We start from the raw sequence: 26,775 nt of genomic DNA on the forward strand, positions 1-26,775 counted from the left end.
GCACATGCCCGGGTTGCGGGCTTGATCCCCAGTGTGGGCCATGCAGGAGGCAGCCGATCTATGATTCTCTCTCATCATTGATGTTTCTATTTCCCTCTCCCTTCCTCTCTGAAATCAATAAAAATATATTTAAAAAAAAACAAAAAACAGTTCTTCAAGAAGTGCCTGGACAGTGGGCATATCCGCGGTGGCTCTCAGCCAGGGCTGTGGAGACGGCGTGTTTGGGGGTCAGTGGCCAGGAGCCGGCACAGCTGCCCGCAGCAGGGGTTCCCGCAGGGGGGGCTGGTTCTACCCGGAGGCCAGCGGGGCGCTGCTGAGAAACACGGGAGTTAACACCGGAAGCCCCACCCAGGGTGTGAAGAGTCGGCACATCAGCAGCACCTGAACACAGACGCACGTTTCGCTCCCAGGAAGGCCTGCCCGCTGTCTGATCAGTGAAAACCTCCCAAGGAGAGAACCGAGGGGGCAGCGTAGGTAACGCCGGTACGGTACCCGCCTCCCACACCGATCAGCATTACAACTAAAACCACCACCGTCGCCTGAAAGCCGGCTGAATGGAAGTCCGATGAGAAAGCACACTGGTCAGAGGGGCAGATGCGAACAGGCCGGACCGGCACCCACGCGTGCCACTGCTTTAATCAGGAGGGAGGTGGTCTCTGTGGAGGCCCCCCGTGAGGGCAAGGGGTCCCAGCCCCACAGCCCAGGCCCAGAGGGAAGATAAGTCCCCGTAAACAGGCTGTGAAAACCAGCAGGGACTGGGGCTCAGTGACAGGCTGCTGGAGACCCAGCTGTTCCTCTTAAAGGGCTAGCGCATGCACTGAACTTACAAGGTCCTGCTTCCTCTGAGCTCCAGCGCGGGGGGGTAAGGTGCTGGGGGACCCAGACATACAGGGAGGAACTGGACTGTCTGGCATCAGGGCAGAAACTAGAACCAGTAGACAGCTCAGATCATACCAGATTACAGCTTTACACAAGCAACACACTCAGAGCAGACACAGTGGGCACCAAAGCCCCACTGAGCATAGGGGTGTCTCCTGCACAGCAGCTCTCCCACTGTAGGGCAGCTGGTCCCCACAGCCAATTGGCCTGGAGATCAGTTCCTCCCAGGGGCACCAACAGCAATCGAGGCTCAACTACAACAAGACTCAGCAGTCTTCACGTACCCAGCACAGCTGCCCCTTCCCCAGCATCCAAACGTGCCTAGAGGAGAAATGGACTGTGCTGCATAAATACTCACTTTATGTGCTTTACATGGCGTCACACAGTCCCTCCCCATCACGGGGCAGAGGCTGGACAGGAAGCAGCAGGAACAGCCTCCTCTGGGCAGGCCGGGCTGGCTCAGCCCCCGCCGCCCCCACCGCACCTCACCCCACCCCGTGGTCATCGGAGACCCTACAGGTCCTCGTCCGCAGCCTCGTCGGCCTCGAGCACGTCCACGTGGCTGTAGGACTTCCAGGCCTGCAGGTTGCAGCTCCTCAAGATGGCGCCCAGCTGCTTCCCGGGCCCCACCTCGAAGGTCCTGGGGAAGTCGGAGCCCTTCTTCCTCTCGTACAAGGCGTGCATCGTCTGCTCCCACTTCACCGGGGAGACCACCTGCTTCACCAGCAGCTGCTGGATGTGCTTAGGGTGCATGTACCTGCTCCCGCTGACGTTGGCATGCACCGAGACCAGGGGCGTCTTCACAGCGATGGCCTTGAGGACCTGCGCCAGGGGCTCCACGGCGGGCTCCATGAGGCGGGTGTGGAAGGCCCCGCTGACCGGCAGCATCTTGGTGCGTCTGAAGTGGTACTTGGAGGAATTCTTCTGGAGAAATTGCAGAGCCTGCAAGGAAAAGGGTGGAGGGTTAAGCCAAGCAAAGCTCGGGAAGACACAGCAGCCAGCACGGCTCCGTCACAGCCCCGTGTCCAGAACATGCTCATCCGCACCTCCTCCCACACCTCCTCCTGCAACCACAGGCGGTGACGGGCTCTATTCACCTCATTCGTTAGAGCGGCTCCTGAGTCACTGCCCCAGGAGGCCTCCTCCAGGACCTGACCATTCACCGGTCGCCCAGGCAGCCGACCACAGTGTGGCTGAGATCTGGGTCCCGTCTCAGCACTGTCATTCACTAGCTTGGTGGCCCCAGGCAAACTACTCGGCCTCTGAACTTCTCACTCCATCCCCAAAAAGCACAATTTCATCTACTTTAAAAGGCTGCTGGGAAGTGATCAGATCGGAGGGGTGTGACAGAGTCTGATAACAAAAAATGCTATCTAGCCCTGGCCGGAGTGGCTGTTGGTTGAGCACAGCCCTGTGCACTGAAAGGTTGCCAGTTCGATTCCCGGTCAGGGCCCAGGCCCAGGCCCAGGTGGTGGGCTCGATCCCCAGTGGGGGACGTGCAGGCGGCAGCCGATCAATGACTCTCTCTCATCACTGATGTTTCTCTCTCTCTCTCCTTCTCCCTCCCTCTCTGAAATCAATGAAAATATTTGAAAATAAAAATCCGGTCAACGAGGCGGCAGAGCAGCAGACGCAGAGATGCAGATCTTTGTGAAGACTCTGACTGGCAAGACCATCACCCTTGAGGTTGAGCCCAGTGACACCATTGAGAAATGTCAAAGCTAAAATCCAAGACAAGGAGGGCATCCCGCCTGACCAGCAGCGTCTGATTTTTGCGGGCAAACAGCTAGAGGATGGTCGCACTCTCTCCGACTACAATATTCAGAGAGTCCACCCTGCACTTGGCGCTGCGTCTCAGGGGTGGCATCATCAAACCCTCCCTCCGCCAGCTCGCGCAAAAGTACAGCTGCGACAAGACGATCTGCCGCAAGTGTTACGCCCGCCTGCACCCCCGTGCTGTCAACTGCCGCAAGAAAAAGTGTGGCCACACCAACAACCTGCACCCCAAGAAGAAGGTTAAATAAGGCCCCTCCACCAACTCCTTGGGTCCACAGGGCAGCCTTCTACCTGAACCCTGTGACGCTGGGGCCTCAATAAAGTTTCTGTTTTGTTGACTGGAGCAGTAAAAAAAAAAAAATCAATCAACATAAAATACTTAAAAGAAAACATTTTAAAAAGCACTGTTTCATGCAGCGGTCGCGAACCTTTCGGACCTCACGGACCACCAGTTGGCGACCGCTGCTCCAGAGGTTTCCTTAAACCAGCGGTCGCGAACCTTTCGGACCTCACGGACCACCAGTTGGCGACCGCTGCTCCAGAGGTTTCCTTAAACCAGCGGTCGCCAACCTTTCGGACCTCACGGACCACCAGTGGTCTGCAGACCGCTGGTTGGCAACCGCTGGTCTAATGTGTTCATTTTCAATCGGATTCCGCTACCCCTCGTCATGTTTACTAGGGCCTGTTCTCACGTTACTCAGGAACCTCCAACATGAAAACCCAGGAGGCTCCCAGCTCATTTCCCAGCGCACGGTCTTCCCCGGGCCCCTCCTCCGGGCTTCCCTGCGGAAGAAGAGAGCTCTCCTCCGGAAGCCCATCCCGATCCGGGGCGAGCCAAGAGGCCTAAACCAGGAGCTGCTTGCTAACAACATAACTTGCAAATGTCTCCAACAATAGATATTCTTAAGAGACACTTTGCTCTCAGGTGCCCAAGGCCACCCTCCATTGGGCCTGTGCCCTAAATAGTCAGCCATTCCCCCGAAAGCCAACACCATCCACAACTTGCTCCCCCCAACCCAACACCATCCACAGCCTGCTCCCCACAACCCGACACCATCCACAGCCTGCTCCCCACAACCCGACACCATCCACAGCCTGCTCCCCACAACCCGACACCATCCACAGCCTGCTCCCCCCAACCCGACACCATCCACAGCCTGCTCCCCACAACCCGACTCCATCAGGGCCTGCCTCCTCCCTCCCCCGCCCAACCCGTCACCATCAGGGCCTGCTCAGAGCCTGGGCCAGCTGCTCCCTGGAAGACTAAGTTAAGCCTCAAAAAGGTCATGGCAGTTGCATGATCTTGGGCGATTTTACTTTACCTCTTGTGCCTCAGTTTCCTCCTCTATAAAATGAGGTAATGGCAGTAGTTATAGGGCTGTTAAGGAGAACTATGCTTGGCAAACAAGTGCTATTTAAGGATTAGCAGTCATTCTCTGGAATACCAAGCCCATCCATGCCCACCGGGGAACTTTCTAACAGGGACCTAGTCCGTGTCCCCACAGGAGGTGGGTTAGTTTTGGGTAGCACGGCACCTCTGGGGGCCTCTCCCTGCAGGGGTGTATCCTGGCCGCCCAGGCGTGGCCAGGGCAGCCCTCGGCCCTCCTGTCACTCTCCCGTGCTGTTTGTCAATGTCCCACACAGAGGCTGCCCCAAGCAGCTTGAACCCCGGGGCAGGTGCCAAGTAGAGCCCAGCCCAGCACTGCCCAGCACACCTTACCCAGGCGGGGACCACATCTGCGGGGAGCGCTGAGGGGTTCGGGCTGTCACTGCGGCAGAACCCTGCCTGCCCTGGGGCCTCACGTCCGTCACCCAACTCCCGGAGGGCCATGCCCCAGCAGCCTCTGCACAGAGGCCTGTTGGCTCCAATGCTGGGCCTCCCACCATGCAGGACTGTGACACAGCACCCTGCGTGGACCCTGCATCATTGCAGTGGGCCCCCTAGTGCTTTCCATGGAGTCTCCCACTCCTCCAACTCAAGTCCCTGGTGGGTCCCAGCAGGCTCCCCTGTGGCTGGTGCTCAGTCAGCGGGCCCAGCAGAGGCGCCGAGAGTCTTACATCCTGGAAGACCTCGGCACTTGGCACAGAACCGAAAGGCCACACCGGGGACCCTGGGGGCCACCGGACGATGCCCACCTGCCCGGGAGCCTGCGAGGGAGAGCCTGCCGGCGGGGGCCTGCCTGGCCCACTCTGGGCTCCGTCCCAAGGCTGGGAACGAGCAGCTTCATGACGACGTGGGGGCCCCTGCAGCTGGTCTCCTCGCCATCTTGTCACAGCGGCACCTGCTGGCTCTCGCTGACTCGGGAGGGACAAGGATACCTGGCTGCTGGCAAGGCCTTAGAGCAGCGGTTCTCAACCTGTGGGTCGTGACCACTTTGGGGGTTGAACGATCCTTTCACAGGGGTTGCCTAAGACCATCGGAAAACACATATATAATTACATATTGTTTTTGTGATTAATCACTGTGCTTTAATTATGTTCAATTTGTCACAATGAAATTGGGGGTCACCACAACATGAGGAACTGTATTACAGGGTCGCGGCGTTAGGAAGGTTGAGAACCACTGCCTTAGAGGGAGCACTGAGCAGCCAAGTGCAGGAAAGCAGTCGAGTGAGACCGGCCTCAGCCCCGGTGCTGCCTCCCTCGCCTCCAAGCACTTGCCCTCTGCCTCCACTTCCTCGTGTGTGAGCTGAGCCCAGACTCCCTGCCGCAGGGCAAGGACTGGCTGGGAGGACCAGACAAGGCGTGTGAACCGCGCCCTGCGCCAGCAGCCCTCCCTCGGGTTCCCACCTGAGGCGGCGGGCGGGCAGGCGGGCACCTCTCCTGGCATCCATCTCTTCCAGGCACTGCCGTCTGGTGTCACCTCCGCAGGCCCACTAGTGGACAGCCTGGCCCTTACTGTGCCCTGAAACTGGGCTCATCCGCTCCCAGCGGCCTTCCTTCGATGGCAGGAACCCTGGCTTATCAGCCATGGGGCCCTCAGCGCCTGTCACAGAGGAGCTGCTGGGAAGTGCTGTGGGGGGAAGCGGCGGATGGAGGGATGTGCAGGATTAACTCGTGCAGAAGCAGACATCTGGGAGCAAGCGGGGCGGGCGGAGCAGCCCAACAGGAGACGGCTCTCCCCTCTCTAAGGAAGCAGCACAGCAAGGCTGTGAGAAGCCCAGAATGTGCTATAGGGAGGCCCTGGAGACCATCTGGCCAGCCCTTTATGACTCAGGTGGGCTGGCGGTCCCTGCCTGTCCGTGTGAGGCGGGGATGGCACCCAGCCTTCGGCCTCCTCTGCATCACTCACTGCGCACGCTCCTGGCCCTCACCTACTTCCCAAGCCCACGGCTGGGGCTCACGGGGCGGAAGAGCCCCGCCTCTGCCCGGGACCAGGTCTGGGAGGCCTCCCGTCAACACCAACCTCCAGGTGTCCCGAGATCACCCTGCAGTCCGGGAAGAGGTAGCTGGCCACCTCGCACACGGGGTCCTCTATGCCCAGGGTCTTGCAGTGCTCCCGGGCTTCCAGACAGGCGAACGTGAACTTGGTCTGGGGCCGGCCGAGGACGGACAGCATCCCGCTGGGGACAGCTTCCGAGGCTTCCTGCATCGCCTCCGCCCGGACCTTCACCGCATACAGACCTGGCCGGAGAGAAGCGCGTTGGGAAGTCAGTGTGCAGAAGGAGGGAAGCTCAGGCTGTGGGCACGGCACAGCTCCGCACGGCGTGCCGAGGTGCTGACGTCGGCATGTCCCCGGCCACACGGCCGTCGTGTCTGCGTCTACCACTCAGAGATATGCCACTGCCACCAGGAAGCAGTGCTGTCCTCGGCTGGCACAGATGGACCCACGGAGCTCCCGCCTGGAGGCTGGCTTGGTGTCGGGTCTGACCAGGGGTGATCTTGTCCCCAGGGCAGTGTCTGGAGGCATTTTTTTCATTGTCACATGGCGGGAGAGGGGTGCTGTTGGCAACTGGTGGGCAGAGGCCAGGGATGCTACTCAATATGCAAAGCACCCCCAAAGCAAAGAATGATCTGTCCAAAGTGCCAACAGAGCTGCCGCCGAGACCCTGAGACCCTGAGACCCTGGTGTGCGGTCAAGGCAGGTGCTCAGGCCACGTTGCTTGGGTAAGTCGTGGTCCCCTTCCAGGTCAAATTTTTAGTCAGTACAATGAGGATAATAGCATGTATCTGCCTGGACTGCTGTGAAAAGTCAGGAGTGTTATTAATTACTTTATTATTTAAGAGAAATCTTGTTGAAGAGGAAAACAGGAGCCAGCAGATATTTGGAAAAATGTACAAACTATAAACAATTACACGAGTTTCAATAACGTAATTATTATAAATCAGGCACCACCGCCCTCACTCAGAGCAGCACGATCGAGAGCACAGGCTCCTGGTTCTGTGGCTCAAGAGAGGGGAGAGGACAGGGCTGGACCCAGGTAGGCAGTGCCAATGGTCATGACCCAGGAACGACCGGTGCCTACTGTCCCTGACCAGACCAAGGGCCAGTCCTGGGTTCGATGGGACAGCAGAGAAGTCTGAGGAGCGAGTCCTGCACTGTCTCTCCAACATCCTCATTCACTTGGTACCGACATATGTTTGCACTGAGCTCTTAGCCCCCGTACTGGCAGTGAATGCATAAGAGCAGGGGTCCTCAAACTACGGCCCGCGGGCCACATGCGGCCGCTGAAAACATTATCCGGCCGCCGGGTGTTTGCCGCCGCTGCCTGTCCTGCTTAGCAGCCGACTCGTCCCGGGCCCGCAGTGCGCATGTGTGGAACGTCTGAGGGACAGGGAACTGGCCCCGTTTAAAAAGTTTGAGGACCTCTGCATAAGAGCCTGTAGTGGGACATAGCAGAGGGCACACACGAGAGAACATGGGACACCCTCCCATGCAGGCATCCAGGGAGTAGCTGTGCAAAACGTCAAGTGAGAAAACTGAACACAGAATGTACACCTGCTATAATTCTGAAAATTACTCACACGTAAAACTATGTACGTACAAGAGAGTTTTATTAGCAGGTAAGAAATATGAAACCTTTTCATTTCCTTTACAGTGCTATATATTTTTAAAACACTGAGGTGAGCCCTAGCCGGTTTGGCTCAGTGGATAGAGCGCTGGCCTGCAAACTAAAAGGTCCCAGGTTTGATTCCGGTCAAGGGCACATGCCTGAGTTGTGGGCTCGATCTCCATTGGGGGACTTGCAGGAGGCAGCCGATCCACCACGACTCTCTCTCATCCCGGATGTTTCTCTCTCTCTCTCCCTCTCCCTTCCTCTCTGAAATCAATAAAAATATATTTTAAAAATAATAAAAATAATAAATAAAACACTGAGGTGAAATTCACAAAAAATATAAGCAGTTTCAAGTGTACAAGGCAGTGGTACTTGTATTCATGCTGTGCAACGTTCAAAACTGTCCGCATCCCATAAAGCTGCCCCCTATCCCACCTGCTGAGGGCAATCTCTCCGTTTCTCCTTCCCGCCACCCCAGCAACCACGCATCTGTTGTCTCTGGACACGGATTCGCCAGCACCACCCAGGACGCGCCCGCTGGGCTCCTCACTGAGCACCTGCTTGCGGTTCATCCAGCTGCAGGCTGTGTCGGTGCTTCACCCCTCTGCTCTCCTGACTAATGTTCCACACGGACACGTGATCAGCTTTTCCGCTCATCTGACGATGGACATTCGTACTGCTTCCGCCTCTGGCTATTGCACACATCTGTGTACACGTTTTCCTGGGTGGACATGTTTTCATCCTAGTACAGACCTCCGGGAACACACCTGGCTCACCGGTGATTCTATGCTTCGCTTTCTGAGGAAGCACCACGCTTCTCCACAACGGCTGCACATTTTACACTGCCACCAGCACCGTGGAAGGTTCCTATTTTCTACACCCTTGCCAACACTTACTATTTTCCTTTTTGTTACTGATGTTTTAAATTAAGCCATCCCTGTGGAGCCCTAGCCGGTTTGGCTCAGTGGATAGGGTGTCAGCCTGCGGACTGAAGACTCCCAGGTTTGATTCTGGTCAAGGTCACATGCCCAGGTTGTGGGCTCAATCCCCAGTCGGGGGCGTGCAGGAGGCAGCCGTTCAATGATTCTCTCTCATCACTGATGTTTCTATCTCTCTCTCCCTTCCTTTCTGAAATCAATAAAAATATATTAAAATAAAATAAAATAAATGAAAAATAAATTTTTAAAGAGCTATCCTGGTGGATGTGAAGTAGTATCTCATGTGGTTTGTTGTTTTGTTAAAATATGCTTTTATTGATTTCAGAGAGGAAGGGAGAGGGAGAGATAGAGATATCAATGATGAGAGAGAATCACTGATTGGCTGCCTCCTGCACGGCCCCTAATAGGGATCGAGCCCGAAAACCAAGCATGTGCCCTGACTCGGAATCAAACTGTGAACTCCTGGTTCATGGGTCGATGCTCAACAGCCGAGCACACCAGCCGGGCTCACTGTGGTATCGATGTGCATTTCCCTAATGATTAGCAATGTGGCACATCTTCTCATGTGCTAATTGGCCATTGTGTATCTTTGGAAAAATGTCTATTCAAGTCCTTGGCCAGGGTTCCTCACTCAGATTCCTGTCTGCACTGAGCATGCCCCAAGCCAGGTACGCAGGCCAGAGGGGCCAACTGCAAACACTCTTACGCAGTGCAACTCTATGCAAACTCTTAACTCTATGCAAACTCTTACGAAGTGAAACTCAAGATCAAACTCCACTTCCTCCTTCCCATTCAGTGAACTGCACTGAGTGTCTGCAGGTGACGGGCACTGAAGGCGGGTGGTGGACCAAGAACGTACAGGACAGCGGGGAAGACGGTCAAGCACGCGATCCCGTGAGATCACAGAAGAAAGGAAACCCGATGAGCTCTCCCAGCCTGAGAGAATCAGGTGCCGTATGGGCCTCGTTCCATGGCATCCCTATCTATATGCCCCTCTAGCTCCCTCGTGGGTGCGGAGTTGTTGGCAATGTCCCTTCTCTCTAGTGAGCCCAGCAAGATGACAGCCCTGCGCCACACCAAAGCCCTCTCTGGTACCTTCAGAGAATTCCATGGCTCCGGCAAACACTAGGGCTGCGAATTCTCCCACGCTGAAGCCAGCGGCGGCGACACAGCTCTCAATAACCTGCGGTGACAGATGCAGAACGTGAGGCCTGTTCTCGGGACACAGTCGAGCTCTGCTCTGGAGAGCCGGCGGGGGCTCCGGGAGCCAGGCTGGGCGGGCCTGGGGCTCCAGCTCTCAGAGACAATCGCGGACCCAGGCCCGTTCCTGGTGAGGACTTCCTCGGCAAGTGAAGGCCCCTGGCTGACTCCGAGGCCCCGGAGCCGCCTCCCAGGCCAGAGGGAGCCGGAGGCAGCTAAGCACAGAAGTGAGAAGTACGACTTTCCGTGTCACCCAGCGTGGGACTGGATTCTTAGCTTGGGACAGTCCCCTAACCTCCCTGAGCCAGTTCTCTCATCCGTGAGATGAGGAAGGAGCAGGACCCGGCCCCAGGGCGGCTGAGAGAATTACGCGAAGGTGGTGGGTCAGCCCTCCGTGAATGTTGTCACAGCTCAGGAGGACCACGCAGCTGCGCCCTTTCCTTTCTGAGTCTCCTTTCCTCATCCACAAACTACAGTCTCTTCCCCTCGAGGCTGTGAGGATGGAACGGAGTGAAGGGTTTAAAGTACTAGCTTCACATTTACTGTGTTGTTGGGCTGGGTTTTTTTGTTTTTATATATTTTATTGATTTTTTACAGAGAGGAAGGAGAGGGATAGAGAGTTAGAAACATCGATCAGCTGCCTCCTGCACACCCCCCATCGGGAATATGCCCGCACCCAAGGCACATGCCCTTGACTGGAATCGAACCTGGGACCCTTCAGTCTGCAGGCCAAAGCTCTATCCACTGAGCCAAACCAGTTAGGGCTGTTGGGCTGTTTTTGTTTTGTTTTGTTAATCCTCATCCAAGGATACTTTTCCGTTGGTTTTTAGAGGGAGTGAGAGAGAGAAAGCGAGAAAGATCAATGTGAGAGAGACCCATCGATTGGTTGCCTCCCGAACACACCCCGACCGAGCTCCGTGCCCTTGACTAGACTCGAACCCGTGACCCTTCAGTCTGCAGGCCAAGGCTCTATCCAAGGAGCCAAACCAGCCAGGGGCACACTTCCTGTCTTGATCGTGTTAAATCATAACAGCAGTCAATTCACACCTGCAGGTGAAGTGACATCCTCTCAATGACCGTTAGGGATGACGTTCCAGCCTCTCAAATTCACTTAGGACTTAAATCAAGGATCATTTAAAACAGCGACCCGGCCCTTGACTCCCGAGCCCCTGCGCTATTTCCCTTCGTGCAACACTTGTCTTTAACACACTATGCCATGTACCCAGCGCATTTACTCCTGATCATGTCTCCCTCCCTCCATGCAAGCTCTCAGGGCAGGGTCCTTGGTTTCTGTCCATGGCCGAACCTCCGGCGCCCAGAGCAGCGCCTGGCACGGAGTGGGCGCTCGGACCCCGCCCGGCGTGTCCCCGTGGGAGCCCGGCCTCACCGCGGGCTGCAGGTGCTGCAGTTTCTCCACGGCGGCCAGCGAGGCCACGAAGACGGCGGGCTGGCAGTGCGCGGTGCGGTCCAGGGCCTCCTGCGGCCCGCGCAGGCTCAGCTCCAGCAGGTCGTAGCCCAGCACGCGGCGCGCGGCGGCGTAGAGCTCGCGGACGCGCGGGTAGCGCAGCAGCCCGCGGCCCATGCCCACCACCTGGCTGCCCTGGCCCGGGAAGAGCAGCACCGAGCACTGGCCGGGCAGCCGCCGCGCCGCCGGCTCCCGGGGCTCCTCGTCCGCCGTGGTCGCATCTCGCAGCAGCTCGGCCACGTCCACGGAGCCCGGCGGAGGCGGCCGGAAGTTCGAGGCGCCGCGGCAGCCGCCCGCGCCCCAGCCCCAGGCCCCCAGGGCCCGCGCCACGCGGACGCTCATGCTGAGGACCCGGCCCCACGCGCGTTACCCGGGCGACCGACGTACGACTGCGGCGGCGCGGCGCGACGCGACGCGGTCCCTGACGCATTTCCTCCCGGGCGGACCGGGCACCCGGGGCGGGAAGAAAGGTTCCGCCGTTCCTGGTTCCGGCCCCGCTCGCGACTCCACTGCTGTGTGCAGGCGACTAGGGTGACCGGTGCGGAACTTCAACCCCCACGGAAGAGACTAAAACGCGAGCCTGCACCACCATGAGCCCTAAAAGTATTTATTGAGTAAACAGCACTGCGCAAAGCAATGGTCACGCTTTCTACTGGCACCCGAAGGTGCTTGAAACGCCTCCATTCTTTGAGTACTTCCTTGATTCTCCCAGCAACACTGGGCGATAAGCAAGTGAACAGCTCTCTTGTTTAATGTTTCCTGCAAACCAGACACGGTGCATAGCCCCTAATAAACACCCAATAAATGTTTGTTCCACCGAAGAAAGCCCTGGATATTTTTCAGACATTCGCTGATTTAATGTCTCACAGCTACACTCTGATGAATAGGCACTGTTGTCCTCCATTTATGGGTGAGCAGACAAAGGCTCTAAGAGTGGGTGGCAGAAGAGGAATGGAAATTGGGGTCCCCTGGCTTCTGCGTGCTGGTGTGAGGCTGGGTCAAAGAGAGTCTATCTCCTGACCTCACCCTACTCCAGCGGTTCTCAACCTGTGGGTCGCGACCCCTTTGAGGGTCAAACGACCCTTTCACAGGGGTCGCCTAAGACCATCGGAAAACATATATAATTACATATTGTTTTTGTGATTAATCACTATGCTTTAATTATGTTCAATTTGTAACAATTTGTTGGGGGTCACCACAACATGAGGATCTGTATTAAAGGGTCGCGGTGTTAGGAAGGTTGAGAACCACTGCCCTAATCACATACATACACCTCGCCCTTTGCTTCTCTCTCATTCCCTGCCAGGACACACACACACACACACGCACACGCACACACACGCACACTCACTACACACTCACTACACACTCACTACACACTCACTACACACTCACAATGAGGAAGATCGAGGCAGAATGATGTCAGCAAATCGTCAGTGAGTGTGTCCTGAGAATTAAAGCCCTAACTCTTGGGACATCGTGACAGCCTTGCTTTTGACAAAGAAAAAGTGGGAATAAGCTGTGTGCCCAACAGAGGAGATTAGTGAAGTGAGTGATGGCGAATCTAATACAAGGCTGTGATCATAACAGACATGGAGGAGAGTTTCAGGCTGAGACAGGAATGGAGTCTCCAGAAGCCCATAAATCCCCAGCAAAGGGATCTTTTAAAGACATCAACCCACAGAGGCAGGGAGAACAGGAAAGGGGCCCCGCAACAGCATGTCTAAAGCCAGAAAGCGGGCAGACCAGTGTGACCTGACTTAGCGGCCCCCAGGCAGCCAATCCCTCCGGCAGCGGAGCTGGGGACCAACCCCTATTCACACAACAGCAAAGTTTAGGAGCTGGTAGCACTGGCTGCTTCTAGATCTGAGGCGAAAGGCACCATGGTAAAGAAAACCATTTGGAGGTGTCTTTGAGGAACAGTTAGATCTTTGGATCCCCTCCTCTTTAGCCACTGAGTGGTGCCCCTCCCCATTCTAGCAAATATCCAGAGATGAGCTCTGGAAAGGGCTGGGCACGCCAGGGACAGTGGTGGGTGTGGGCACTCTGCCGAAACAGGTGGGCACTGGATGCTGAATGCGGAGACACGGAGCTCCCAGAAGCCGGAGCCAGACCCCTCCCCTCCAGCAAGGGCCTGGAGGACCTTGGGGAATCTGACCAGGTCCAAGATGAAAATCCTGAAGACTGACAGTCCAGGAAGTTCCCAAATGGCCCACCAAGTTCAACTTAAAGTGAAGCTGAACCAACAAGTACCATCCACTGACTTATTCTCCTCCTTTTTTCTTTTCTAACCATGAGCAGCCTTCGAAGATTCCTAGGCATCGCAGGAAATTACGAACAGAAAACAAAAACCGCACAGGATTCAGAGACAAAAGAAAACTGCCGTTGAAGAGAAGACACTGCATTCATGAAAAAGGAACAGGAAGTTACAGTAAAAAATAGCATTCAGAAAACAAAAAGTAATCCCTGGAAAGGAAAAACAGGAGGGCGAACTTGAAGAACACAAGAGAAGGCCAGGAAGAGAACGCTGAGGGAACCGCACAGAAGGTAAAGCAGAAAGAACCGAACAGGAGAAGTAGGAGAGAAAAGGAAGTGAGAAGACAGCCAGGAGGTCCAGGGCATTGAGTCACTGGGCTTCCAGAAAGAGAAGTGAGAAACGGAGGGAAGGAAACCAGTGTTTTAATTTTTTTCTGGAAAATAAAGGGTATGAGCTTCCTGTGTGAATGGGCGCCTGTGTGCTGGCATGACGGATGGAATTAGATGCACGGAGAAGAACATCAGTGTGAAATGTCAGGACTTTGGAGGCAAAAATCTTAAAATCTCCCGGGAAGAACGAAATGGGTTGCATCCGAAGGCTTGAAGCACAGAATGGCCTCGGCCTTCTCATCAGCTCTGTGGCGGCTGGGAGGCCCCGTCTTCATGACGCTGAGGGACAAATGTCTCCACCTTTGAATTCTTAGCCAAGTGTCAATCAACCAGGCGCTCAATACATATGCCCCTAGAGGCTGGCACATGACAAACGCCCAAGGACGCTCCCATGCTCAGCGCTGTGGAGTTCAGAGGTCACAGCCCACTTGGAGTGGAGGGTGCACAGAGTTGGGGTTCTGGAAGAGCTTCCTGGGTGACACTGGAGAGCAGTCAGACTTGGACACGTGGAGACACCCGGGGGGAGGGGTGGGGAATGGTGCTCAGGCAGGGGAACAGCATGTGCAAAGGCAGAGAGGCGGGAGGGTGGGTAGCCAGCTTGACCCCAGCTTGGCAGGGCCTTGAGTGCCAGGCACAAGGCTTGGGCTGGCTGCTGAGGCAGTGGGAGCCTCGGAGGGTTCTGGTGGAGGAAGGGCGTGGACGGGAGCGAGGGGCAGCTAGGGCTGTGGCTGCTGCCCAGGTGCAGGCAGACTGGCTGGTTGGAGAGGAGGGGGGCGGAAGTCACGGAGGCACACAGGCAGAACAATGGACAGGTGCAGCCGTACCCAGACCTCCGCGAGTCCTCGGAGCTGCAGGCTCCCACCTGAGAAAGGCTGTTAACTCCATGAGGGCAGGGCCTTGGGGGTTTGTGCCCAGCCCTCCCTCTGGCCTGTGTGCAGCAAGTAGTAGGGACAGCAGTCTCTGCCACCCGGGGTGCCCCGTGGGCCCGCAGCCTGCACGCAGCAGGGGCGAGGCTGGAGGGAAGCCACACGCTTTCTCCCACGGGTCTTCCCAGAGAGGAAAGTGTGTCACTGGGCCAAGCCACGGGCACCTCTGCACAGGAGGGGCCGAGGCTGGCAGCTCCGGGAGGCCTGGCCAGGCCGCCTTCACTGGGAGCGGAGGCACAGTACCTGGGGCAAATACCTTCATTCCTTTTAAAACCTGAAGGAAAAGTGGGTGGAGTCTAGCCTGGATTTTACTGGCCATCATAGCAGTGCAGTGGAAGGTGGAAGGGCCATGGGGACAAAATAGCCAGGGCCCCGGAAAGTCGGACCTGTGCCCAGGAGGCCCCTGCTGAGCCCGGGGAGAGGCGGTGCGGCCCACCTTCCCCAGGACAGTGTGGGCGCTGTGATCCCGCAGGCTCAGGGCTCTGCCAACCAGGTCAGCCCACGCCGACAGGCCCGGCTGCAGTGATAAAGCCTGTGAGATGGGAAGGGGTGCCCACGGCCCTGGCAAACTGGAGGCCCCTCTGGGCTGTGATGCCTGCAGCCTCCATTCGCCGAGCACCACGGGCCTGCAAGGCCTGCATCACTAGGCGCATCATTAGTCCCCCGCCTGCGCCCACCGTACAGACATGGAGGCCGAGGAACCAGCCAGGGGAGGGTGAGGCTGCCTCCTGCCCTGGGCTCCTCCGCAGACGGTGGGCCAGGCTGCTGTGTAGGTGGGGGTTCAGGTTTTGCCATCAAGCGACGCAGTTCCCCTCTCTGAGCCCATCTCTGTTGACCCACTTTACAGACGGGAAAGGTGAGGCTCAAGAGAAGCGACGGGCCTGCGGACCCAGTCGGGTCGCGGCGGGGACCTGTGGGGAGGGGGAGCCCAGAGACCTGCTGGTGGCCGGTGAGGCAGAGCGCGTCTCGCTGGCACCGCCACTGGGGGGAGGGAGCTCCCCGCCCCGCCCCGCCCCGCCCCGCCCCGTCCCGCGGGCGAGCCAGAGGGCGCGGCCGGGCTCCCCGCCAAGCCGGGCGGAGCCTCTCTGCCCCGGGCGGGCGGGCCCGGACCTCGGCGGCCACTTCCCGCTGCGCAGCACCCTTCCCGGAGCAAGTCCTCCTCGTCGCCGGTGAGTGGGGACGGGGCGCCCCGGAACCCGAGCCAGGGGGCCCCGCGAGGGCGCGATCCCCGTCGGCGCCCACCCGCCGGCGTTTGGCCCGAGGGGGAAACTGAGGCCGGGGCGGAAACCGGAGGGACGGCCGCGGGGCTGCACTAGGGGCTGGGGCGGGCGGCGGCTGGGAGATGGGGAGACGAGATGTGCCTGTGAGTGTGTGAGTGTGCGTGTGTGCGTGTGTGCGTGTGTGTGAGTGTGTGAGTGTGCGTGCGTGCGTGTGTGCGTGTGTGTGAGTGTGTGAGTGTGTGTGTGCGTGCGTGTGTGTGTGTGTGTGTGTGAGTGTGCGTGCGTGTGTGTGAGTGTGTGTGTGTGAGTGTGCGTGCGTGTGTGTGAGTGTGTGTGTGTGAGTGTGTGAGTGTGTGTGTGTGTGAGTGTGTGAGTGTGCGTGCGTGTGTGTGTGTGCGTGTGTGCGTGAGTGAGTGTGTGCGTGTGTGAGTGTGCGTGCGTGTGTGTGTGCGTGTGTGCGTGTGTGTGTGAGTGTGTGTGTGAGTGTGAGTGTGCGTGTGCGTGTGTGCGTGTGTGCGTGTGTGTGAGTGTGTGTGTGTGTGTGAGTGTGCGTGCGTGTGTGCGTGTGTGCGTGTGTGTGAGTGTGTGTGTGAGTGTGCGTGTGTGCGTGTGTGCGTGTGTGTGAGTGTGTGTGTGCGTGAGTGAGTGTGTGCGTGTGTGAGTGTGCGTGCGTGTGTGTGTGCGTGTGTGTGAGTGTGTGTGTGTGTGTGTGCGTGCGTGTGTGCGTGTGTGCGTGTGTGTGAGTGTGTGTGTGAGTGTGCGTGTGCGTGTGTGCGTGTGTGTGAGTGTGTGTGTGAGTGTGCGTGTGCGTGTGTGCGTGTGTGTGAGTGTGTGTGTGCGTGTGTGTGTGAGTGTGCGTGCGTGTGTGTGAGTGTGTGTGAGTGTGCGTGCGTGTGTGTGCGCGTGTGTGCGTGTGTGTGAGTGAGTGTGTGTGTGAGTGTGTGTGTGAGTGTGCGTGCGTGTGTGTGTGTGTGCGTGTGTGCGTGTGTGTGTGAGTGAGTGTGTGTGTGAGTGTGTGAGTGTGTGTGTGCGTGTGTGTGTGAGTGTGTGTGTGTGTGAGTGTGTGTGTGAGTGTGTGTGTGTGTGAGTGTGTGTGTGTGTGTGTGTGTCGCGTCGCCCCGCCCCGTCCCCTTTCGCCCGCCCGCGGCATGTCCCGTGGGAGGCGGGGGGGGGGGGGGGCGGGGGCGGGAGGGGCGGACACCCCCTCTTCCGCCCACTCCTGCGATGAGCCAGCCGCCAGCCGGGCAGGGGACGGTGCCCCAATCCACTTGAACACCGTTCCTAGGGCAGGAACCCAGGCCAGACCGGGAGGTTTTGCCCAAAGCCAGGTAAGACCCCAACCGGCTTAGAACCCGTCCCGAGCCCCCACGCCCGTGCTCAGGGGCGCAGTCGCCTGGACATGGGCCTGGTGACCTACCTGCCCCCTAGGCACGCCTGCCAGAGAGGGAAACTGAGGCCGGCGGGGAACACTGCTGGTTGCTGGGGTGGCCCGGCAGGCGCCCTGGGCTGCTCTGGGCGGCCAGCCGCTCCCGCCCTGCCGAGGCATGAGGGTGCCTGGGGCAGATGCCTGGCGCCAGCCGCGTGCCAAGGGTGGGCTGCAGGAGGCGGGGCTGGGCTCTCCAGGCCGGTCCCGGGGGCCAGGGGCAGGGAGGGGGTGGCAGAGGCGGCTGCGAGCCAGAAGCAGCCGCTGCGAGCCAGAAGCAGCCGCCAGGATGTGGGCTGAGGGCCCTGTGTCTCTGTGGGGCCGGTGGGGCCCGCAGGGCAGGAGACAGGCGTCAGCTCCTCCCTGGGCGTCTCCGAGGGAGTGGAGCTTGTCCACTGTGTGCAGAAGCCGGGAGCTGGGGCGGGAGCGGAGCGGGCCTCCAGGAGGCAGGGAGGCGGGGGCCTCTCCTCCGCCTCAGATGGCTGCCCCATCCCCAGAGGGAGCTGCAGGGAACCCTGGCCCCGGGGGAACTGAGGCTGAGCAGGGACCTTTGGCCCAGGGTGATGGCCGTGGAGCTGGGCTTCCAACCAGGGGGTGTGGTGGCCCAGGGTGGGGGAGGCTCACAGGGAGGGAGCCTGCTTGTTGCTGTGGACACTTTCGCCTTTCCATCATTTTAGTTTTGAATCTTGGTTTTTAAAGTTTGTATTTTCTTTTACTTCTTTTTGATTGTGCCAGCAATGCCTGGATGCGCTCTGTGTTTAAACAGTAGTCATGCTCCATAAAGCAAGTTTCTTCTTGTCACCCAGCCTGACCCAGCACAACCCCAGCCCGACCCCAGTCCTACCCCAGCCTTACCCCAGTCCTACCCCACCCTTACCCCAGTCCTACCCCAGCGTTACCCCAGTCCTACCCCAGCGTTACCCCAGTCCTACCCCAGCGTTACCCCAGTCCTACCCCAGCCCAACCCCAGTCCTACCCCAGCCTTACCCCAGTCCTACCCCAACCTTACCCCAGTCCTACCCCAGCCCAACCCCAGTCCTACCCCAGCCCAACCCCAGTTCTACCCAGTCCTACCCCAGTCCTACCCCAGCCTTAACCTAGTTCTACCACAGCCCGACCCCAGTCCTACCCCAGCCTTACCCCAGTTCTACCCCAACCCAACCCCAGTCCTACCCCAGCCTTACCCAAGCCCAGTCCTCCCGGTTTCCAGCAGCTGTGGGTCCTCCCAGACCTGTTGTCTGGTATGTCAGACACTTTCATGGTGGAAAAGCTTTGCAGAGGTTATAATGAGGATTAGCTGTGAGTCCTTCACACACACACACACACACACACACACACACACACACACACACATACACACACCAAGTCCCTGGGACCATGGTGGCTTCCAGGGAGAGAGGCCGGAGGCTGGGTAAGCTGGGAGGGAGGGGTCAGAGAAAGGGCAAAACCCTTTGTGCTGCTTGGTGCAGCTTTGCCACCGTCTGTAGGGAGCGTCACCTCTAGAGGGTCCACGGGGACGGAGGAGCCCCAGGGACCCACTGGCTCAGCCCACTTAGCAGACGGGGACTCAGAGGCCGGGAGGTGAGGCCCCAGGGCCAGGAGTGAGGTCACAGGCTAGGAGGGCCTGGGTCCCCGTCCGGGGACAGGGCGGGTTCAGATCCTGTAACTGCTGCCCCTACGAGGGGCTGGGACAGGGGCCTTAGGGCGATGGGAGGGAGGCCCTTGGCCTGGTCAGTGGGCGGAGGAGTCGAGGAGGGAGGCGGGTGACACAGGCCGATGTGCCAGGTCAGGATGGGAAGGAGGCTGAGAGGGGAGGCGACACGGCGTTGTGAGTGGACGTGTGGCCCAGAGCTCAGGCCAGCAGTCCCAGCTCAGGGGGTGGGGGTGGAGTTGTTGGCCTCAGAGTTACACAGACCCAGACAGTTCTGGGATGCCCTGTGCCTCAGTTTCCCCTTCTGGACCGTGGGAGTAGTCATGAGTCCACATGGAGGCCAAGAGGGCTGTGTGGCTCAGGGTTCGAGAAGAATAAGCCAGGGGATGACTCCAGCCTGACCCACAGTGCCCCTCCACCAGCCCCACACCTCCACCAGCCCCCCTCCAGTAGCCCCCCCCCTCCAGTAGCCCCACCCCCTCACGTAGCCCCACCCCCTCCCGTAGCCCCACCCCCTCCCGTAGCCCCACCCCCGCCAGTAACCCCACCCCTCCACCAGCCCCACCCCCTCCACCAGCCCCACCCCCCACCAGCCAGAGGTAGAAATGACGGGGGTGGCTTTGCCCCTCTGCCCGAGTCTGAGCCTTTCTCCCCTTCCCGGCCACGGGCTTCCTGGCGCCCCCTGGCGCCCCTCCCAGAGCGGATCTCAGGCCCGCCTGGCCAGCATGACTCAGCGTGCGGGCCCCCAGGGGTGACTCAGGAGCCGGGCAGCCTCCAACGCCCTGCCTGGCCCCTCCACGCGGGGCATCTGGGCTCCGTTTGCGACCCTCTGAGCCTCTGACCCCCTCGGCCCCGCGGATCACAAACAGCCCGCGGGCTCTCACCCTGCTCTGTGGCTTCGGCCGCAGGGAAGCCAGCCCTGATGGGGGGCTTGGGAGGTGGGCTCTGGGCCCGGGCCGGCGGGCACCCCGCCTGTGGGGATCGCTTAGGCACGTGCTGGGTGCGGTGTCGGGGTGAATCCCCCCCCCACACCCCGGAGTGTGGACGCAGGCTGCATGTGGGGGCCTGACCACGTGCTGATGAGGGAAGCCAGTCCCCAAGGCCGGTGTGCAGGCCTGTGAGGAGCCATCCTGAACAATGCGGAAACGCTCCCGTGGAGTGGGGCGGCCTGAGGCTCCTCAGGGGCCCAGGGTGGCGCCCCGCTGGCCGTGCCGCAGGCCACTGGACAGGGAGGGCGGAGTCCGGTCACCGGGGGCAGAGCCGGGCCCCGCTGTGAACCGACACTCTGTGCCTCCAGGGAAATGAATATTCGTGAGCGCTCTCTCCTTCCCTCTCCCAACCTCCCTCTCCCGCCCGCCTCGCCTCCCCTGAGCCCCGAGGGCCCCGTGGCTTCTAACGCGGTCCTGAGCCGGCGCAGCCCCGCGGGCTCACCCCTACCCTCCGTGACTGTCTAAGTAAACTTCCTCTGATAATTTGAAAAAAAGAGAATGCTCACCACAGACATTTTGGAAAGCGACGGCGATGTCAGGAGCCGCCCGTGCGGGCCCCCGGGCCCAGGCTCTGCCCGCCGGCCACACCGCGTTCCCAGGAAAACCGTGGTGTTAGGGTGACGACAGCATCGTTGGGCGTCTGTTCCACGCTTTACGATGCCTGCTTCTATGACCTATTTCCTGTTAAAATTGGGATGGTCTGTATTATCCAGTTTTATATTTATTCGGGCCTCCGGGTTGCGCAGGGCCTCCCCCTGCACCTGCTCCCCTCCCACCACCACAGAGGTATGCGTCCTTCTCTGCGCCCGCCCCCCAGGCCCCCTCCTGTGTCCCGTGGAGAAAGCGCTCGCTGCCTTCCAGCACCTTCTTACCCAGACCCCGGGTCAGGGTGCCCTTTCCGAGGCTGTGCCCGCCCCCCATCCCAGCAGGCTGGGATGTAAGTTTACTGAACTGAATCCAGCGTGTGGCTTCTTATCTCATGCAAACAGACGCCCCCAGATTCTCCACCTGGGGTTGCGGTGTGTCGGGGGGCTCAGCCCCTCCTTTGGTGATGGGGAAGCGGACGCGGAGCCAGGGGTGCTGAGGGGCTGAGGGTGCCCGCAGCAGGTCCCGGCAGAGCTGGCCCCAGAGGCCCAGCCTGGGTCCCGGCCCCGTAGTGTCTCTCTGGACTCTCAGCCCCAGGGAGCAGCTCAGCCTGCCAGGAGCACGGCACGCCGCGGGGCACCCAGTGGGTCCTCGGCGCAGACCCTGGTGCTGCTGGGCAAGGGGCGTGGCCACCAGCATAACGGAGAAGCGATGCCTGGGTCCCCGGCTCTGGGGTGGCAGCTTCCCGGCCCCAGGCAGAGCGTCCTCACCCTGAGCCCTGCCCTCCTGCCCAGCCCTGACTCTTGCTAAGTCCCCCCCTTCCCACTCACCACTGGCAGGAGCGGGTTTTGACCGCGGCCAGGCGTGGCCCCAGAGTGCTGGGTGACCCCAGGCAGGCTGCTCCCCTCTCTGGCACCGGAAGGGAGGGTGACTGTAGGGTGTGCACAGCCCCACACCGGGCTGGGCCCAGGTAGGCCAGGTTGATGTCCCATTTTACAGAGGGAAACACTGAGGGCAGCCCAGACAGTTTAAGGGATTTGCCTGAGGTCACAGGGAGTCCGTGGGAAGCCAGGAATGAGCCAAGCCCTGTCGGCTACCAGCTGCCCAAGGAGTGGAGGAGAAGTGCTAGAACCTAAAGCACAGGGCGTGGACTGGCGCAGGCCTCCCAGCGCCCCGGCTGGCACCCGGCCTGGGGAGGAAAGGCTGGGAAGCCTGCTTGGTGGCAGGGCCCAAACCGGCCTGACTGAGGTGGCAGAGCGGAGGGCTCACCTGTCTGGGGACCCAAGGCCAAGGCTGAGGTGAGAGCACAGGACGCTGGCAGCTGGGGCAGGAGCTGAGGGGGCGGCAGTGGGACGGGCACCTGGGAGGCTCCCAGTCAGGCAGCTTCTGGGTGCAGGAGGAGTTTGGGTGGAAATGTGAACCTCCCCCTCCCGCCCCCCACCCCCACCCAGCCTCGCTCATCTTTGCCTCCCCTCCCATCTTTTCTAAAATCGAGTGACTGAGTGATGAGGGGCTGGTACCAGATGCACCCCAGGACTTTTGGTGACCCCGGGTCTGCGCACAGTAGGTTCTTGGGAAATGCTCAGGGAGGCCCAGCCTCTCACCGGCCCTGGTTTCTCTTTCAGAGCTTCCAGAACAGCAGCCGGAGCAGCGATGGCCCCGCCCTGGGTGCCCGCCGTGGGCTTCACACTGGCGCCCAGCCTGGGGGGCTTCCTGAGCTCCTACCACGTCCGCGGAGAGGGCCTCCGCTGGTATGCCAGCCTGCAGAAGCCCTCGTGGCACCCGCCCCGCTGGACGCTGGGCCCCATCTGGGGCACGCTCTACTCGGCCATGGGGTGAGGGGGCCATTCCCCCGGGGCTGGCGGGCGGGCGGGGCCTCTTCCCTTGCCAGGGGCCCAGGCGTCGGGCGGGGCTGTAACTGTCGGTGCTCCTTGGGCAGCGGCGCCGTTTCTGGCCTCCTCTGCCAGGGGAGGGTGGAGAAAGTGGCGGACCGTGGATTGCACCACCGAACCTTCCCTGCGGGGCCTCTGGGGAGGGGCGGGCCGATGGCTCAACCCCACACTGGCATCCTGGCTGTTTTCACAACGCCAGGGTGAGACTGGCTCAGTGGGCAAAGTTCAGACGTGGGCAGCGTGGAGGCTTCCGAGATCAATGGCAGCAATAACAACAGCAGTAACAGTAGCTGCCGTTTGTTGAGCATCCGCTCGGTGCTAGAGCGCGAGGGACCCTGCGGGAGCCCCTGGCCTAGACCCTGGGAATTGCTGTGGTGAAAGGAAGTGCTGTGTGGGGCGCCCCCCTGGTGGCCACAGCGGGAACTGCATTCAGAAGGTGCCGTCAGCTTCCTGCCCATCTTCTGGAATGTTCCCTGCATGCGGGTTCTGTGCCAGCCCCGGCAGGGTGGGGCTGTAGACCCTAGCTATCCTCGGGGCAGGTAGCAGAGGCTGGGCTGGGCTGGGTGCCCCAGAGTTGTGGTGGGAGTAAGAGTCCCTGAAACCTGGCTGTCACTGGCCCCCACCCCCCAGCCCAGGCAGGCTCCCAGCGCTCCCTGCGTCCCGCTCCCTTCTCTCCAGTCCTGGCCCAGGTGCCTCGCTTCTGCGTCAGCTTGCTCTAGCCTCCAGGCCTCCGAGTCCTCCTTGGCCTTCCTCCACCATCCAGATCCTGACACGGCACAAACATGGCCCCGTCTCTTTCCTGGAACCCCGCCCCGTGAGGCTCCTGTAGGCACTGACAAGGACAAACTCCTACTCATCCTGTAAGGCCCAGCTCAGATGCCCCTGTATTCTGTGCAGTGCCCTGGCGGGGCCGGGAGCCTCACCGGCTTCCTTCTTCACAGCCCCAATAACGGTAATAATGATACAGTGGGGCCTTGACTTAGGAGTTTAATTCGTTCCGAGACCGAGCTCGTTAACTCAAATTACTCTGTCAACTCAATGCAAAAATCGGCTGAGACAGCTGGTATCTCAAAAAACTCGTTAGTCAGGACACTCGTAAGTCAAGGCCCCACTGTAAATACTTACTGAGTGCTCCACGTGCCAGGCACTGCCCTAAGCACTGCCGGTGTGTTAACCTGTGAGAAATGAAGGCCCAGAGGGGTCAGGCAACTTCCCTGAGGCCACACAGCAGTCAGCGGCAGGGCAGGCCTGCGCCATCACCTGCCCTCCCGGAGGTCAGTGCGCTCCTGGCCTCTTCCCCGGCGTTGCCCTGACAGGTGGCCTCTGTTTCAGGTACGGCTCCTACCTGGTCTGGAGAGAGCTGGGGGGCTTCTCGGAGGAAGCTGTGGTGCCCCTGGGCCTCTACGCGGGGCAGCTGACCCTGAACTGGGCATGGCCTCCCATCTTCTTTGGCTCCCGACAGATGGGTGTGGTAAGTGCCTCCCTGGCCCCTGGAGATGGGCGTGGAGGGGTGGGCCTCCTTCAGGGACACGGGCATCACACCCAGACGGGGCCAGGGCCCAAAGGCAGGAGCAGCGTTCCGTCAGCAGCTCAGGGGCCGGCGCCCTCTTGTGGAGCCTCCACGGCTGCTTTTCCTCCAGCAAAGGGGCCGGACGGGCTGCTGGCTCCGGTTTAGGGGCCAACGTGTAGGACAACCCACAGTGCACCTGGCACCATGCACCCCCCACGCGGTGTGGGTCAGGCAGAGGCAATTGTTGCCATTTTATTATGGGGAAACTGAGGCAGAGAGCTGGGGAGGGGCTTGGCCGGGTCATGCAGGGTGGAATGGAGTGCTCAGTGGGTGGGCAGCTGGGACAGGCACCCTCGTGGGTACCTTGAGCCTCAGGCCCCCGTCCTCCGTGTCTCCACAGGCCCTGGTGGACCTGCTGCTGACGGGGGGGTTGGCGGCAGCCACCACCGTGGCCTGGCACCGGGTGAGCCCTCCGGCCGCTCGGCTGCTCTACCCGTACCTGGCCTGGCTGGCCTTCGCGACGGTGCTCAACTACTGCGTCTGGCGGGACAACCAAGGCCGGCGCGGCGGCCGGAGGCTGGTGGAATGAGGTGCCGTCCCCGAGGACTGTGGCTGCTGCCCGTGGGGGGTGGTGGCCTCTCACCTTCGTGGCCACCACACCTGCGAGTCTGTCAGGGGCTCAGCCCAGGGTCACCACTGGCTTCGGAGCGGCTCCAGGCTGAGCCCACACCCAGGGTCCCGTCCTGCACTTTCTGCACTGCTCGGGCCACCGGCTGGGGCACGGGCGCGGGGCACGGAGTGTCACAGCCAAATAAAGTCTCTAACCCGCACTGGCCTTCTTCTTGGTGGGACGTGCATCCCCTGCAGGGTGTCTGAGCCGCGTCTCCGAGGGGCTGCTCAGGGCTCCTGCACGCTCTGGGGGCATCTCCGAGGGGCTGCTCAGGGCTCCTGCACGCTCTGGGGGCATCTCCGAGGGGCTGCTCAGGGCTCCTGCACGCTCTGGGGGCATCTCCGAGGGGCTGCTCAGGGCTCCTGCCCGCTCTGGGGGCATCTCCGAGGGGCTGCTCAGGGCTCCTGCACGCTCTGGGGGCATCTCCGAGGGGCTGCTCAGGGCTCCTGCACGCTCTGGGGGCATCTCCGAGGGGCTGCTCAGGGCTCCTGCACGCTCTGGGGGCATCTCCGAGGGGCTGCTCAGGGCTCCTGCACGCTCTGGGGGCATCTCCGAGGGGCTGCTCAGAGCTCCTGCCCGCTCTGGGGGCCACCCAGGACCCTGTAAGAGGCGCGGTGGCCCAGGGCGAGCAGCCCTGGTGTGACCGGAGCCCACACTGGCTGTGCTGCTGCCTGGCTGGTAGGGACCAGGCCTGGGCCTTGGGCTTCAGCTGACAGGCCGGCCTGCCCCCTCCAGGCCTCCAGGAGCCCGGGCTCAGCCTCTGGAAGGGTGTGGCCCACAGTCTGACTGGGCCAGCGCCCGGCTCTGCCTGGGCCAAGGCAGGGCCCTCCGTCGGCCTCGGTCAGAATGAGGCTGTGGACGCCAGCTGACCCGCCCCTGGGTGCCAGACTCCTGCCAGCCCCACCCCACCCAGGGCAGCCCCTCAAACACCTAACTGGGGGAACATCAGAGGCAGAAAAGGCCGGTCCCCAGCCCAGCAGACAGCAGCCCCTCGCTGGCCCAGGCCTGCCCAGTTGTGGAGGTGTCACCCCTGGCTCCCCACGGGAGGCCCACGACCTCCCAGGCAGCTGTTTGGAGTAAGGGAGGCGGCAGAGGCCTCGCACCCGGGGCTCCTGCTGGAAGGACGTCCGAGTCCTGGGCCGAGCTCGGCAGCGCGGCCTCCTGGGACCGTGGTCGGCTGCTGGCTTTGCTGCCTGGGTTGTTGTGGTTGTCAGATAAGTTAATTAGAACCGGTGACACTTCCCTGGGTAGAGCTCTGGGCGGCTCAGCAGCCTGAGTTTCGCTGCTTCTGCTGTCTCCTTCCTCCTCCTGGCTGCACAGTCAGACGTGACCCCGAATTACGAGGAGCTCGGGGAGCTGAGCAGACAGCCGCCGCCCGCCCTGCCGCCGCCCTGCGCACTCGCTGCGATTCGATGTCCAACAAGCTCGGCTCTGCAGGCACCTGGCGGCCGTGAGCGCGTGCGGGCCCTGGGCGGCTCCGCAGAGCAGCGGGGGCCGGGGGACTGCACACCCACCGTGTCACTTGGTTCCGAGTTCTCCTCGGGCACAGGGCACACGTGTCCGCAGACGCTGCGCGGCACTGCAGCCCCCGCGGCAGCTGGGTGTCCGTCCCCTACGCCTGGGGGTCTGTTCCTGTCCGGCAACACCCCACCTGCTCAGCCACAGGAACGCCGGGAGGACGGGCGAGGCGGCGGCACTTGCTGTGCGCCCTGCCTGCTGGCTGTCCGCGAGGCTTTCCCGGGTCCTCGCAGATCCTCTCCCTTTCTGGCTGTTACAGCCGCGAGGCCCCGCGGTGCCGTTTCCACGCTGGCTCAACAGGAAAGCCCACACCTCGCAGATTCATCGGGTCCGAGGGGCTGCACCCTTTTCAGGGGTCGCTTCTGCGGGCGAGGTCTCGGCTCCCCTCCTGGCCACTGACCACGGAGGACACGGGACCAGTCCGCTCAGGCTGCCCAGAGGCGCAGCGGTAGGTCGTCACCTCTTCTGCCCCAGCTCCCGGACCCTCTGG

At 60.6% G+C, this 26,775-nt stretch overlaps 2 protein-coding genes and 1 pseudogene across 5 annotated transcripts; 2 read left to right on the top strand and 1 right to left on the bottom strand.

Moving 5' to 3' along the window:
* Positions 1–591: 591 nt before the first annotated feature.
* On the bottom strand, positions 592–11,660 carry MCAT (malonyl-CoA-acyl carrier protein transacylase). Of its 2 annotated transcripts, XM_036296480.1 has the most exons (4): positions 11,178–11,658; positions 9,686–9,773; positions 6,062–6,279; positions 592–1,821 (listed from the first exon to the last, which is right to left on the bottom strand). In XM_036296480.1, the coding sequence occupies exons 1-4, from the start codon at positions 11,595–11,597 to the stop codon at positions 1,393–1,395; spliced, it is 1,155 nt and encodes a 384-aa protein (XP_036152373.1). In that variant the 5' UTR covers positions 11,598–11,658; the 3' UTR covers positions 592–1,392. The 2 variants fall into 2 exon arrangements, with proteins under 2 accessions (XP_036152373.1, XP_036152374.1); XM_036296481.1 differs by lacking the exon at positions 6,062–6,279 and having other exon boundaries at positions 1,483–1,821; positions 11,178–11,660.
* LOC118649446 lies at positions 2,463–3,016 on the top strand (annotated as a pseudogene).
* Positions 11,661–15,863: 4,203 nt separating the features above from the next.
* On the top strand, positions 15,864–24,927 carry TSPO (translocator protein). Of its 3 annotated transcripts, XM_036296483.1 has the most exons (5): positions 15,890–15,996; positions 17,333–17,375; positions 22,321–22,530; positions 23,920–24,058; positions 24,498–24,927. In XM_036296483.1, the coding sequence occupies exons 3-5, from the start codon at positions 22,349–22,351 to the stop codon at positions 24,684–24,686; spliced, it is 510 nt and encodes a 169-aa protein (XP_036152376.1). In that variant the 5' UTR covers positions 15,890–15,996; positions 17,333–17,375; positions 22,321–22,348; the 3' UTR covers positions 24,687–24,927. The 3 variants fall into 3 exon arrangements, with proteins under 3 accessions (XP_036152375.1, XP_036152376.1, XP_036152377.1); XM_036296482.1 differs by lacking the exon at positions 17,333–17,375 and having other exon boundaries at positions 15,864–15,996; XM_036296484.1 differs by lacking the exons at positions 15,890–15,996; positions 17,333–17,375 and adding an exon at positions 21,836–21,993.
* The last annotated feature ends 1,848 nt before the right edge of the window (positions 24,928–26,775 follow it).

The sequence above is a fragment of the Myotis myotis genome, unplaced genomic scaffold, assembly GCF_014108235.1.
Source record: "Myotis myotis isolate mMyoMyo1 unplaced genomic scaffold, mMyoMyo1.p scaffold_m19_p_3, whole genome shotgun sequence".
NCBI lineage: Eukaryota > Metazoa > Chordata > Mammalia > Chiroptera > Vespertilionidae > Myotis > Myotis myotis.